Source organism: Phycodurus eques, chromosome 12 (assembly GCF_024500275.1).
Source record: "Phycodurus eques isolate BA_2022a chromosome 12, UOR_Pequ_1.1, whole genome shotgun sequence".
Lineage (NCBI taxonomy): Eukaryota > Metazoa > Chordata > Actinopteri > Syngnathiformes > Syngnathidae > Phycodurus > Phycodurus eques.
This window is the reverse complement of record NC_084536.1, coordinates 9,280,582-9,295,783: the sequence shown is the minus strand read 5'-3', so window position 1 is coordinate 9,295,783 and position 15,202 is coordinate 9,280,582. Positions and strand designations below refer to the sequence as shown.

Sequence of the window (15,202 nt, the reverse complement as noted above, 5' to 3'; positions counted from 1 at the left end):
ACTGTCAAGGATCGGCCGCATGATGGCGCCAGTAGTCTAATAATGCAGCCCTGTCAATCATCTGAATTGAATTTGCACTGATAAGCATACAGATACAGGTATGAAACAAACAACCAAAATATTGTCCTTTCAGACCACCTTAGTATCTGTTCAACAAACAATCCCTTTTTGTGGACGTGATCAGTTCTGACATTAACCCTTCTGGAATCTCCCAATAAGGATTAATAAGGTATGTCTAAGTCATGCATTCGCAACTTTTCTCGACTGAAGTTGTACAATAGGGCGTTTCTTATGATAACTTAGTGCTTTACGAATTGGTTCGAACTCTGAGACCATCGGGCATCATGAAGTACTTCAACGCAGACTCTTGGAAGAGGAATTTCAAAGGGAAAACGGAATTGACCTTTGATCTGCAACATTGAGAATTTTTAATGGGCCTACATATTAAACCCCAATTTGAGAATTGCTCACACGAAAACAAGTCAGAAATGACAAAACAGGAAATCGAATTCTTCTTTCTGTTTCAAAAAAAATATACAAAATCACAAGAAAGCAAATAACTGCAGTATAATTTGTCACCTTGAGAAATACGTTGCTTGACCTTTTTTTTTTTTTTTGTAAAAGTGTACAATTAAAAAGTCAATGATAACAATGCTACTGATTTATTTATTTTGAGGTTCTACATTTTATAATAGGAAATAAATGATTTGGGTAATGAGCAGTGGTGTGAATTTTGAGTTCAATTTGACATAGTGGTCACAGTTCAGTTCTATTCCACTTTGAAGTGCGATACATTTGCATCCAATCTTCCACAGCTGTTTGCTTTTCAACATTTATGTCAATATGCGCAATGCATTTGAACTGAATCATGACATCATTACAGGTTTTCATTTCCCTGTGGCGTTAACATTTTCAAATGTGCATAATGTCATAGTGTCTTAAATGTTTTTTGTTTGTTTTAAATCCAGTGCAGTACATTTGTTTAGCCCAGTTCAGTTGTATTTAACTTTTAAGTACGATCATTGCGCATTGAATCTTTCAACCGTATCTATCGCTCTATCTATCTGTTAAGTATTTATTTATTTTCCTATGTAAGTGAGTTTTAATGTTCAAACTGTGCATCATGTTGCGGTAACGATATGGACAGTCAATACGTTTGCATTTAACCGTATACAAGTGTTTTGATTTATGCATTTAACTGATGTGCGCTACATTTGAGTTATTGTGTGGTGTTTTTCTCTCTCTTCTTGTTCATTGTTCAAACAATGCATATATGTTACAGCGGCTTCCAGGTGAAATATAGTGGAACGTCGTTTTTCATGACTATAAACTTGTGTAAAGTTGTCATGTCGGGTGAGATAAACTACGATTATTTGATTGGGATTATCCCAAGTTTGTCAGGGTGATGTAATGCACATGACGCGTTCTGTTTGGAACCCTCGATTCCAAGGGTGCGCCCTTGACCTGCGTGACGTCACATCGGCGGTCGGCCTTCTCGCTCGTTGAAGGACGCCGAGACGCGGCGTCAGTTGTACTGATTATTGATGTCGATGTGGCCGGGGGACACCGTGGCGAAGGGTCCGGCGGGGGGCTGCAGGTTGTGGCGGTGGTGGTGGTGGTGGTGGTGGTGGTGGTGGTAGAGGGCGGCCGCCGACGGCGAGCCGGCCCAGTAGGAGAAGCCCGTGGGCCCGTGCACGGCGGGCGCCACGTGCAGGTTGAGTTTGGAAATGCCCGAGAAGGGGATGCAGGGCGAGAAGTTGCCCTGGAACTTGTAGATGGCCTGCTCCGTGCACGACGACGGCTGGCACACTTGGGCCAGGCCGTGGAAGTCGAACTTGTAGGCGTAGCGCTTGCCGTGCACTTTGGTCATGATGTTCTTGTCGTAGTAGTAGCGCAGCGCCCGGCTGAGCTTGTCGTAGTTCATGTTGGGCTTGCTCTTGCGCTCGCCCCAGCGCCGGGCCACCTCGTCCGGGTCGGTGAGCTTGAACTCGCCGTTGGTGCCCTCCCACGCGATGCACGACACGTTGCTGCCGTCCGACAGCAGCTCCAGCAGGAACTGCCACAATTGGATCTGACCGCTGCCTGCGCCAACAAACGGGAAAACGAGCACCGGGGCCATCGTGACCAATGCAAATACGTGCAGAATAATCGAGATTGTCATCGGAATAGTCGTAATTGCATGATGACCATAGAAATGGGTGGTGTTATTACTTTGATCTTAATTTATTCTTGTGTACTTGGGTTTGATTGCATCTACATGCCTGAAACGCAAAACAAATTTTAAATCCTCAACAATGAAATTAAAATCAATTCAACACATTTTACTCCTCTCCATATTCTTATACTCTTTCATTTGTTGTTTTATCTTTTTTCTTTTCCATTCATTTTTTTTCTTATTCTCTGACGCCTTTTCAAAAAGCAAAATATGACCGAAATAAAATATCAACTACGTCCTTAAAGCCTTAACCTTTTACGTATATATTCCATTGTATTTTCTTCTTTAAAATGTCGGAAACCTATTTTTACTTCCTACAATGAAATGAAAGGCAATTATAGTTTTCGTACTCTTATTCTTTTTCATTCTCGTTTTCTTATTTTCTGACACCTTTTTTTCAAAAGCATAATAGGATTACCATGAAATATCAGATAGAATATTTTATTTGATCTTCACTTTTTACTTATATGTCATATTATATTTTATCATTTCCAATATCGGAAACCATTATTTATCGGATTGTTTTATTTTTTATTTTATTTTTGTTATTGTTACTACTATTAGTATAAGTAATAGTAATTTCTGACACCTTTTCCAATAGCAAAATGTGAGTAAACTCAAGCATAATCTTGTTTTTCGCCCCATAGAAAATTGTAATAATTGGAATTGAGTCATATTAATTTTAATATTAAGTCCATTACTGCCCCCAACCCGCTTTTGTCATTATTATCATTGTTCATCGTTTTCTGACACATTTTTCGCATACCTTTTTGCCCCGTTTAGTAATGGTAATAATGACAGTGAACTCAAACCACATCATAATTCATAATCTGTATTATAAGACGAAGACAGCGAGTATTGTCCGCATTTACTGCGACGTTATCCGTGTCCACAATAACAAGTTAACAAGTGTGGTACCAAAAAAATGACGAATGCCTGTTTAGGAATAAAGTGAATTGGTTGATATTTTGGAGCATATTTACAAATACGTTATATATTTAGATGTTATGCAGTACGGTACCGTGTTTGTTTTTAGATCACACAATTGATTTGATTTGATTGATTGATTTTTAAATTGATTTTATTTATTTTTCCTTACCTTTTTGGGCTCCCGTATTTAATGGACCCCAGGATGCTCCTTTGTTGTCTTTCAAGAGATTTTCTGTCGGATCTGAAATTTGAAAAGAAACGAAAAATGAAACATATGACATGAAGAACTTTGCAGGGTCACATTTAATGCATGAGCATAAACGTGTCGACGAGGCCCGCAAAACGGGAGTAAAATCCAAAGTGTGTCGTAACTACGGGAACGGTGTTATTGATGATCAAATGTGAAACTGCTGATTTGGTCAATGTCCGAACGATGGCGAAGGCAGTGAGCAGCAGCCTGCGCGAGTGAGGAAGACTTTCTTTTTTTTTTTTTTTTTTTTTGGTCCGGGCGGGTTCGGCGCTGAGGAGCCTGCAGGAAACGCGTCCAGGAAAAAGGATTTCCGATTTCCGACAAAAGAGCAGACGAGTGAAAAAAAAAAAAAAAAAAAAAACAAGATTTCTTCCGCCGCCCTCGCCCGAGCAAAAGCTTCAATTTGTTCAAAGTCCTTTTGGGGGCCAACATGACGCACCTGAGAGATACATGTTGAACATGAGCTTTCCTTCGCAGTCCCTTCTCATTGTGCTCACTTGTGCACAAAAGGCTTGGGTTTCATTTGGCTGGTGCAGCAGGAGGGAGGAAAAAGGGGATATATATTTTTTTTTTTTTTTTTTTTTTTTTTTATTAAACTTTATCTCATAACTGTGATCTGGAATAAACGCGAGTGGCCAGATTGAAGTTTCCAGGCAACTGTCACTGGCCCCCCATCTCGGAGACAATATTCAGACAGCAATTTCCTCTGCTGCATTGCTTTAATTAAAAGAGCAATTTACCTCTGTCAGCCCGCCTTGCAAGGCGCCCTTGCACAATAAAAAAAAAAAAAAAAAAACAGGGCGATAGAAATTGGGGCCCTTATCAATCCGCCATCGCAGTTTAATAAAGTCGCCGCGTTAAGATCTGAGTTTCTATGGTGAATTGAAGTGTTTGACATGGAAACCAGTTTATGTCTTGCTTGATTTTACGCCTCTTTAGCTCTCTGCAAACACCGAAGAGCGACGACTTTATAGCAGGCGTCAGTGGCGGAGAGTATATTTACCTTGAAAAAGGGCACGCTCTGCTGGACGTGAGACAACATGGACGTTATAGCCCACATGCAAAACTTCTGCTCCTGCACGCTGCCTCATTTTTGCCTTCGACAATATACGTAGACCCTAAATGTCACAGTAGGAAGGTTTACACATGCACCGCTTGGATTGACAAAGACAGTGAAAAAGGGGGACAGGACTAACTCGATATTATTTATTAGATCAGTGGTTCCACCTTACAAAAAAAAAAAAAACACACTGAGCTCTCCGAGTGCCACCATCGTGACCAACATTGAAATACAGTACGTAGTAGGCTGACAGGTTTTAGTCTTAAAAAGTAGGTAGGAGCAAGTACCCATTCCAAGCATCAGTGCGGACCTCACTCCAATGTACTGGGTACTCGCGAAGGCTGCCGATACCAGCCACCGACATTAAAGGCAAAACAAATCTGATGTCGACTAAGTCATCCTCGCCACTAGTTGGCGCTACACTGCGGCGATTTGATACATCGGCGAATCATCACGCGCCAGAAAGAAAAATAAGTCGTTGTTTACAATTATCTGTCATTGTGTTAATTCACATTGTATGTATCAAAACTACTAGTGGTATCGGTACTAAGAATCGGTGAGTACTCAAGCATTGGTCTGGGTAAAAAAAAAAAAAAAAAAAGTAGTATTAAACATCCCTATAAAGTGTGTTTACTATTGTAGTAAGTTACATTACATAACATTATGCACAGTTTGAACGATTAAATGAGTGATTTCTTTCACATACCACTAGTGGGAGTCCATTTACAAAGAATCACTGCCTCAATACCATTCAGCTGTATTTAACTTTTTTTTTTTATTTAACCACAGAATCACTGTATGAGATGTAATTTACATTAGACGTTCCAACATCAGATGTGATTTTAAAACAAAACAAAAAAATCAAATGCAGTACAGTAGAATGACATACAGTATATGATGTATATAAGCAAGCTGAAGGCTTAAAAAAAAAAAAAAAAAAAAAAAAGTTAAATACAGCTGAATTGTATTGAGGCAGTCAAAAGCTATTTCTTTTAGTTTTTGGTTGGTTTATACAGTATGTGCCCTGCAATAGGCTGGCGGCCGGTTCAGGGTGTACCCCGCCTCCCGGCCAAAGATAGCTGGGATAGGCTCCAGCGCGCCCGCGACCCTATGAGGAGAAGCAGTACAGAAAATGGATGGATACTTTATATTTGCAATAACAATTTAAAAATACAAAAGGGAAAATGTTACATATCTAACACACTTTATAGTTCTCATGGAAAAAGAAAACATCTGACTTGAAAATACTTAAGATAGATGGATAACTCGTTTTGAAATCAGAAGTCAAGGATAATGGTTTGTTCAAGTAACTGTAAAAGGGGTTTGGAGGCAAAACATGCTTAGAATAGTTCATTACTATTTATTCCATATGAATATTATCAAAACATTTTGAACAGATTTTAGCAAGAATCATGGAAGTTGACACACATGATTTGCTTTCGGGGGCCACATAAATTGATGCGGCGGGCCGGATCTGGCCCCCGGGCCTTGAGTTTGACACCTCGACTCTAGACGAACACACACACACACACACACACACACACACACACACACACACACACACGCAAATGTCATTTAAAAAGTGTTCTGCAACCCATTTATCAAGTAATGAAAGAGCAAACATTCATTCAACATTAATATTATTGTACAGACAGCCATTGTGTTTTTCTCCTCGTACTATAAAGGCCACGCAAGCCTGCCCAGAGGAGAGGATGGATTTGACCCCCGACCCCCAGTCCGGGATGGTGTGTTCTCGGTGGGGCTGAAGGGTGTCTCTGGCATCCCAGACTTGCTTTAGCTGCCTGTGTCCAAGTACACGTCGCAGGCAACTTAAAACAAGCCTCGAAGGCTGGACCGCATCCACTTGTGATGTGATGACGTTCCACTCCACCAAGAAATCCACTCACACAATTCTGCCCCACTAGAGAGAAGCAAGAGTTAACATGAGAGTAGCTCCTGAGTCCTTGGACAAACACTGCAGCTCCCGTTAGTGCCGTGTCCGTCCAAGTGATCTTACCTTCAGCGCTTTGTGGTCCAAGTGGCAACTGTACGACAACGAGTGAGCAGCGTCAGTCCTCGCCGTGCTACGCTGGAGCTGCTTTAATCCGACTGCAGAGGAATGTATATTTGAGAAAGGTGTGCACTGTGCACACAGTTACACATTTATTAAAATATCCTGTTTTTTTTGGGTGTGGGACTGTGAGTTGATGCAGGCTTGTGGGTGTGTAAGGACTTGCGTGTCCTGGACAGCGGGAGGGGTGTGTATGTGGGAGACAAACACACTCCAGGATCCGAGTGTATGACTGTAATTGTACATTAGAATAGTCAAATAAAGCCGAAACTTTCCATTCCAGTTTCCATTCTCAACTAATGTTGAAGAATTACAATGATTGGTTCATATAACTACAAAAAGTTCCTTTGGTGTCCTCGTTGGAATCATTCAGTCGTCATGAAACTGTAGCAGGATAATGAAACTCTGAGGTCTTGAACATTTGCGCACAAACCAATATAATGATAAGAGTTGTGAAATGTGTGTTTTTATGCATAGGATTGATGTGATTTTGGCATGTCCCACACATGGCTGGTGGCACGTGTGTGTAATAAGTGGTTAAATGATCAAACTAAATCAAAAAAGGTTTGACATAGTTTTATTGTTCACAAGGGATTTGATAAAACAAGTCATTTTGATCAGGCATATTCTATTTTCGTAATCATATTGAACATTTTGCACATGTCCCTGAAACTAATTTGCAGACCTGATCAGGAAGGAGGAAAAATGCTCAAAATTTGGCCCAATTAAATATATGCCCAAAATATATGACCAATTATATATATATATATATATATATATATATATATATATATATATATATATAGGGGCTGACTTACCATCAGGCAAAGACAGGCAAATGCATTGGGCCTGAGATTTCCAGGGGCCCCCGAACATCTCATTAAATGGAATTAATAAAGCTCTTCTTCTGCAATTGAAAACAATTATTATTGTTTTAGTGTTAATTCAAATGCTTAAAAACACTTTAATATGCGCAATCTATCATGATTGTTTCTAGTGCATCCCCTTCTCTTCTCATGCAATGGACTAGTCCATCTTCTTACTGCGCAAGTATAGACTTGATTCAGGAAGAGGGTAACAAAACCGACCTGTTGGCGCGTGGGTGACATGAGTTTCATCACCAAGATGGGAGGGGTTCAAATGGTACAACAATATTAAATGTTGATGAATGTTCTTACCAATTAAGTGTTGAGATGATTCACTTGTTAGATATTAAGGCTCAAAACGGATTTTAAAGTCTTCATCAAGCTCAGGAAATAGGAGAATGTTCTCAAATGCGCACTTTCTAGTTGATGACAAGCATTAATATTCCAAATCTTTGCAGTACACGGATGTGGAGGGCCCCTTGAGCGGGGTCGTTTCGGGCCCCAAAATGACGAAACATGCCCCCCGTGTAAGTTTAAGATTATCCAAGAGTATCTAATATTCTGATACGGACAACCTGCTAGCTTCACACTCCAGTATTACATTGTGGGCAAAGATTATGGACGCATCCTTCAGAAGCCAATCCACGTCAACTAATGAGCAGTCATTAGCATGGAAATTAAAATGACCGCAGCACAAATAACAGGCTGCAAAACAAAGGAGACAAAAGAATCCATTTGGCTTCGCGCTTCAATAGCAACTCTTTCACAAGAGCTACCACGAGAGTTAACGCCATAAATATGAATGATTGAATATTTATTCCTCTTTTGTTATTTCATTTTACCTAATCGTATCATAACCCATAGTTGATCCTCCTCTTACACTACATACCAAAACACAACTACTGTAACGCAAAGCACGTCAAATATACAATCTAACCACAATGGTTTGTTTAGTGACCAAAGAACTGGATAATACACATGAAGAAGTTGGTGAACTCGTTATTATTAATCATGGGGTCTTCATAAAAAAAAGAGGCAGGTGTTTTAGCACTAAAAATATATATTTAATATTGTTGCAAGCCACTGTAACATGATGCCCAGTTTGAACATAAATATTCTGCTTTAAAATAGGGGGGAAAAAACTGTATTTAAATAATGATTCAATTAAAATGCATTGCAGATAAATTGAATACATTTTTTACCTGATTAAATGTTTAAAAACATGCTGTTCTTAAAGATTAAATGCACATGTATTGAACTTCCAAGTTAAATACAACTGAACTGTGCTAAGCAAATGTACAATACTGGATTAAAAAAAAATGTAAAAAAATCAAGCCACTAAAATAATGCACAGTTTGAACATTTAATTTAGTGATTCGTTCACTTACCACGAGAGGAAGCAAGCTTATCACTGGTGGTACTACTACCACACTGAGAATCACTGATACAACGGACGACCCCTACCCCCTATTAGCCCGTTAAATCGAGGAGATGGTCACTACTCCTCAGTAAACTGCAGTAATATTAGTCATTTTATGCAGAGAATAAAGAATATATGATATATTATATATATATATGTTGCTCCAAGGTTTGTGTTAAAATATCAATTGCTTAATGGATTATAACACGTTTCGTTAGTCCTTCATTTTACTTTTTTTTTTTTTGGTTTAGCATTAAGCTAAACAGACTTTCCTAAGGCAAAGCTATGTGATTGTTTTGGCCACACAACGTGTAATTCCACTAAATACATCATTGCTGTTGCATAATTCTAATTTATCGCATCAGTGTCAGCTGGTGGACATCTCTTAATAAATATTGAACAAATAAATTAATCATACTACTAGATTCTCTTAAGATGAAAATAGTTTACAAAATACATACAAACAAAGCACTTTATTGTATGTCCATCTGTGTTGTGATGTGTGTGGGCTCCTTCAGTTGTATTTAACTTTTTTTAATTTCTAAGAATTGTTCTGAAACATTTATTTTGGTCAGTTTTTAATTAACTTTCATATGCCATACATTTTAAATGAAACCATTAAGTTAAAAACATGTCCAGACTTGAGCGCAGTGTTAATGTTGAACTGTGCATACTGTGATGTACAATATACAACTATAACAAAGCTAGCTAGCTAGGCATGCATGTACCATAGGTGTTATATATACTGTGTATGTGATCACTTTAAATGTCAAAAGAACATTTTAGACCACCCTAATTGTGAAGATAAGCCTTTATTTCCTATTTCCATAAACATGCTGGAGCATAGCAAAAGGAGTATGCACTCAGATATCCATACGTGTCGAGCCACAGTGAGATAGAAAGACTGAGTCCGTCTACTGTTCCGTGTCGGTGGTCAGTCCGGGTCGGAGATGAAGAAAGTAGTCAGTTTTTCGGGGCTGGGTCAAGCCTAGTGCTGGATCCTCCGGATGGACTGCACCTGGTTGGTGTGAGCCTGGGTGCTGTACTCGTTGTAGTTTCTGTATTCACCTTGGTGTCTGTCTCGCTCCAGGATGTACTGGTAGCCTCGGTAACCGGGGAACTGGTACGCCACCCAGCTGTGTGGGGAGAGAGCCACACACGAGTCACAAGTTTTCATTATGTACTATAAATGCTAGAATAGTTGAAGTACAAGAAAATGTAAAGCTAAAATAAATTAATCCCTGGCACTTGGATTAGGGTTTGGGCAGTGCCCTTCTAGATCCAACAGATAACTCTGTGGTGAAAAAAAAACTTGTTAGAGTACTAATTCAATTACCGTATCTTCGCGACCATAAGGCGCACCGTATTATTGGGCGCAGGCATGGTAAAACATACGCTATCTTAAAACGTGCGGTAGCATGCATGCACGCTAAAGCATATGCCCCGTTGAGCGTATCGCTACCGTGGCGGTCCCCTTCTTCTCTACAGTGTGCTGAAAGTGAGCGGCACCTCGTCCATGTTGGTGATGTGGTTGGGCTGGATGTGTTTGTCGGCAATAGTTTTACTGCAGTAGGAGCGGAAGATGGCCAGCTTTTCCTTGTAATCCGCCGGAAGTTGTTGCGCCACGGTAGTCCTTGCTCAGATGGATAGATGGCGCCGTTTTATAAAACGAAAGCACCAAGACGGACCTCCTTGAAAATGTTCGATTTTCATTTCTTCTGCAAGCGTTATTGCCCTCCGTCGAATGGTGACTGTTCTTTCCTCATTAATCCATTGCTCGAGTTGGTCTTCCAACTTCCGCGGAAACTCAGCTTGGTCTTCTTGACTTGGCGAAGCTCGTTTTCCTGCTTCCTCCACTTGCGAACCGTGGATTCGTTGATTTTGAATTCTCTCGCGGCTGCTCGATTCCCATGTTCCTCCGCGTAACTGATAGTTTACAGTTTAAACTGTGCTTCGTAAGCGTGTCTCTTCGTAGGTGACATTTTCGGGGGTCTTTGGCCAAACCGGGGTGGTCTCGAACGTAACCCCCGCGATAAACGAGGGATTACTCTACTGATACTAGTGACTAATTCCAAAGTGTGACCTGCCTAAAGAGGTTTGAGACAAAATAGGGAGCCCAACAGAGCTCAAGAGATCAGTACCTCAGTAAAGCTCTGGATATTTGAACAAAATGTCACTAAATAGGGAAAGGAAAAGCAAAATACTCACGAAGTTTAAGGCTGCAAAAAAAGTTGAAGATAACTTACGCTCCGGAGTTCACTTTGATAGAAGGCACCTCTTTGGTTAACCAACCCATGGCCTGTAGAGACGGGTAGTCGTCGCACAGCTCAAACTTACGGCCCTGGAAGTCCTCGCTCTCGTACAGAGTCACCTTGCTGTCACTGTGGTTCTGCGAGAGACGACATTTGGAGCACAGGCCAGTCATGATCACCGACGTAACATGAATTCATCTACAGCAGTACCACTACTGGTATGTGGGCTCCTTCAGGTGTTATGCCAAAGAGTCGCTTCCTAACTACAGTTCACTTGTACAGTGGTGCTATGAGATATAAGTGACCCAACTTATTAGTTTTTTCAAGATATGAACCTTCGTTAGGGTGTTTTTTTTTTTGGGGGGGGGGGGGGGGGTGGGTTCTGTTTTGTTATCTTTGCTTTGACTTCGAAGCAAAATTTTGAGATACAGGCACTAAATGAACATCAAGCAGCATTTTGGCAGATAGTAAACAATTCTTGCCAAATAAAGAGACTTCAAGCTGTTTATTGCCACTTCCAGTTGAATCTCTACTGTCAAACGAAACCTAAAACAAATGGAATTACACGTTGCGTATTTAAAAACCACAAGATAGGCTTAATAACATCCATTTAGTTTCATGCTAACAAACGTGCAAACACTAATGTAACCCTTAACATAAGCAATGGAAATTTGAACACAAACCGTGGAGCAAAACATGTAGACACATGATATAACAGCACTCACAGGCATATATTATTTACCCTCTGCATAAAAGGACTAATATTACTGCAACTTACTGAGTCAGTTGTGAAACTCTTTTTCATATGTACGCATATATATACGTAATTATTATATGGCCATGTGGCCAAGTCGCACACACCAGAAGAAGCACCACAATGTCCATTGAATTAAAGCAAAACAATATATAATGTAATTGATTTAACTTATGGATTGTTATTACTCAAGACGTTTTTTTTTTTTTGTTTTTTTAATGTGCCCATATTTAAGTGCAGTGTTAATGTTCAAACTGAGCATCATCTTACAGTGGCTTACAATCAAATGAAACTTCAAGGTAGCTGTTTGTATGGGTCAGTCAAATTTACAAATTCAGCCAGCGTATTGGACCTCAAACTGGTCAAGATACGTGTCGGAAGAATACCGGAACTTACAGCGCACTTGATGGGTCTGAAGGAAAGAATGTGCTCGGTTCTGTAGCTGCTGTTTCCGCTCCAGGCCTCGTAGCGAGGATAGTCGCCCTTCTCCAGGATAAACTGCTGCCCCTGGAACTCGGGGTACTCGTAACCCACCCAGCTTCGAAGAGGAGCGAGAAATGACGGATGGCTGTTAGAATGCAACTTTACATTTCGTTCAACAATACGGCCGCGTGCCCGGCAGCGCACACAATAGCCTCTAATGAACACGGCAATGCAGCTGCTTCTTGTGAAAGAAAGCACAAAGCAAACATTTAATACGGCTGCAGCTGAAGCCCTGTTATCTGATCAGCAGTCAGTCTGCCACGATGGCTCGGAGCCGGCAGATGCACACGGCCGGCCGACTCGTATCGCAATCGGGTCACGCTTGATGCATGCTAACCGGCAGTGCAATAACACACCATCACTGATGTGCTTTTTTTAATAAGACATATTGCTGCGAGAATTGAATACATAGGTCATTTTCATATAATTTGGCCAATAACGGTAAAAGCATGGCCCACAGATTTTTCTTTTGAAAGTAAATGCGTTTTACTCAATTCTTGGTAGTTGCTATCCATCAAGGGTCATAATTGTTTCTAACATTATTCGAGAGTCATTATTTTTTTCAAATCTTTAATGCCGTCAGGCATCTGAAGTGTAGTTTTATGATTTGCAACATGTTTTCTGAAGAAGCTAAAACAAATGCTTTTTAGTGTCTTCAGAGTTCTTTTCTTTGGTTCTTTGATACAAACGATCCGTCTTTGTCACTCAAGCTGTCTTTACCGTTAGCGCCACTGGATCTGTGAGCTGAAGTGCCAGAATGAGGCAGCCATTTTGAATTCACGGAATAGTAGGCAGCAAAATAAAGGGTGTTATTTCTGAGAAATGAATGAATGTGTATGAATCTGCGAACGTGTCGGAACTATTGCATGTCTTTACCGTTATTACGAGTGTAACAAGACCAGAGTGTAATGGGTGTAATGAGTAGTTCGAATCATTCATGCACTTGTATCTGCAGAGTTTAACGGGCAACACGTAAATTGTGCAACCCATACGATTTTTATGAAGCTGTTTATGTCTTTACCGTTACGCACTTTTGTCTTTACCGTGATAAAAAGAAGTATATTTCAATGGGCCACCACCATTAAGATCTGTCAATAAGGAGTTCCTTTACTATGAACGCCTAAAATGATCAATAACTTTTTAAAATGTTAAACTTTAAGCGTGGCTGTTTCAGCATGGGAGACATTTACCCAAATACAAACAAGGCGGCATTAAAAAACAAGAAAATGCTACATTTTGATGTATTTATTTTTTTTACCATTGTCTTATTCATTATTGATCAAATTAAATGAAAATGACCCATGTAATGGCAAGTGAGCTCAATAGTATCGTGTCTCTGACATGTGGGCCATTTCCGGCCCACCACTTCATTTAAGGTGGCCCACTAAAGCAAAATCATGTGCGTCTACTGGACATTTCTTACTCAAATCTTCTCCCAAATGGCAAATTGTCTTCACTTTTAAAAAATATTGCAATCTTGCAAGCATTTTTACAAACAGTGGATATAAAAAGTCAACACACCCCTGTTCAAATGCCAGGCTTTTTATGGAGAAAGATTAGACATTTCCCACCATTAATGTGACTTTTAACCTGTACAACTCAATCAAATGTTTTAAAAATCAATCAAAATCAAACTCTTATTACTGAGATGTGGAGATGTTCAGAATTAATCAATCACATTCAAACGCATGTTCAATGGGAATCATCACACATCTGCAGCACAAAAGTGCCTCTGATTAACCCCAGATACATTTCAGCTGTTCTAGTAAGCTTTTCATGACAGTTTCTTCCTTTTCTTCCTTTTTTGTTTCTAGCTGTAGGTTTTGTGCTAACACTGATGGCTATTTTGGACTGTTCATAATTCCCTTTTATCTGAGGGGCCAGTTCCAACTGAAGAAAAACAGCCCCCAATGAAGTTTAGATGTTCTAGTCGGCTTTTGCTGACATTGTTTTTGCTTTCTGGCAGAAGCCGGAGGTTTTTGGGTGAACACTGACTGCTATTTGGAACTGTTCATAATTCCTTCCTTCTTGACTAAGGACCAAATTCCATCTGAAGAAAAACACAGCCGAACCGTGACGCTACCGCCACCGTGCTTTGCTGTAGATGGTATGGTATGGTGTTCTTTTGGTGATGAGCAGTCAAACATTTGTAGTTCTGGCCAAAATGTTCAAACCTGGTTTCATCGGACCACAACAACATTTCACAAACACACGTAAAATGTATTGCGATTCAAAGAAAATAAGTTTGAACTGTCCTCAAAAACCTGACATTTGAACAGGGGTGTGTGGATGTTTCATATCCACTGTATAATGTTACGATCTTACAGATAACTCCCAAGGAGGTCTACTACTGTACTTACGGTCCGTTTTCGACCTTGATGGAGCGGATCTTGTTGAAGCCTCTCTCCATGATGTTCTGGCACTCGAGCAGGAACTCGCAGCGCTTTCCCTGGAAGTTCTCCTCCTCCCACATGGTGATCTTGAACTGGCCCATCTGCTCCAACTGTTGAGTGTTCATGGCTGCTGCTGCTGCTGCTGCTGCTGCTGCTGCCTTCGCGTTGACTCTTTGAGCAAACGACCACGGATGGGAATTAAATGGATGCATTGAATTGATTAACCCCCTGTTACATTTGGTACACTAAATATGTCTTTTGCATTAAAAATTAAGGAAATTCAAAAGATATATATGTTTTAAATATAAATAATAAAATATATGTATCTATATATTTATCATTTTTTGCCCCACTTTTTTACACCTTTAAAAGGATATATTTGATCCTCTGCACGCTTAATCATTAAAATATAATTTTTAAAATATATTTTAAAATATGTATAATAACAAAGACGTTTTATCCTAAGATTTTTTTCCACTTTTTTTTTTTTACACTTTTAAACAAGTCA

The 15,202-nt window shown here is 39.9% G+C and overlaps 2 protein-coding genes across 2 annotated transcripts; both read right to left on the bottom strand.

Moving 5' to 3' along the window:
* Positions 1-1,525: 1,525 nt before the first annotated feature.
* On the bottom strand, positions 1,526-3,906 carry fev (FEV transcription factor, ETS family member). Its single transcript, XM_061691970.1, has 3 exons — positions 3,835-3,906; positions 3,315-3,386; positions 1,526-2,082 (listed from the first exon to the last, which is right to left on the bottom strand). The coding sequence occupies exons 1-3, from the start codon at positions 3,881-3,883 to the stop codon at positions 1,526-1,528; spliced, it is 678 nt and encodes a 225-aa protein (XP_061547954.1). The 5' UTR covers positions 3,884-3,906.
* Positions 3,907-9,800: 5,894 nt separating this feature from the next.
* On the bottom strand, positions 9,801-14,819 carry cryba2b (crystallin, beta A2b). The gene is made up of 4 exons (XM_061691901.1): positions 14,662-14,819; positions 12,215-12,356; positions 11,059-11,201; positions 9,801-9,948 (listed from the first exon to the last, which is right to left on the bottom strand). Exons 1-4 carry the CDS (start codon positions 14,817-14,819, stop codon positions 9,801-9,803), a joined length of 591 nt encoding a protein of 196 aa, XP_061547885.1.
* Positions 14,820-15,202: the final 383 nt, after the last annotated feature.

Coding starts and splice junctions, on each gene's coding strand:
- fev (XM_061691970.1), bottom strand. CDS start 3,883: ATGAGAAGGGACTGCGAAGGAAAGCTCATGTTCAACATGTATCTCTCA. Junction 3,387..3,834: donor GTTCAACATGTATCTCTCAG/GTGCGTCATGTT, acceptor TTCAAATTTCAG/ATCCGACAGAAAATCTCTTG. Junction 2,083..3,314: donor AAATACGGGAGCCCAAAAAG/GTAAGGAAAAAT, acceptor TTGTTGGCGCAG/GCAGCGGTCAGATCCAATTG.
- cryba2b (XM_061691901.1), bottom strand. CDS start 14,819: ATGAACACTCAACAGTTGGAGCAGATGGGCCAGTTCAAGATCACCATG. Junction 12,357..14,661: donor ATCAAGGTCGAAAACGGACC/GTAAGTACAGTA, acceptor TCCTCTTCGAAG/CTGGGTGGGTTACGAGTACC. Junction 11,202..12,214: donor TCAGACCCATCAAGTGCGCT/GTAAGTTCCGGT, acceptor CGTCTCTCGCAG/AACCACAGTGACAGCAAGGT.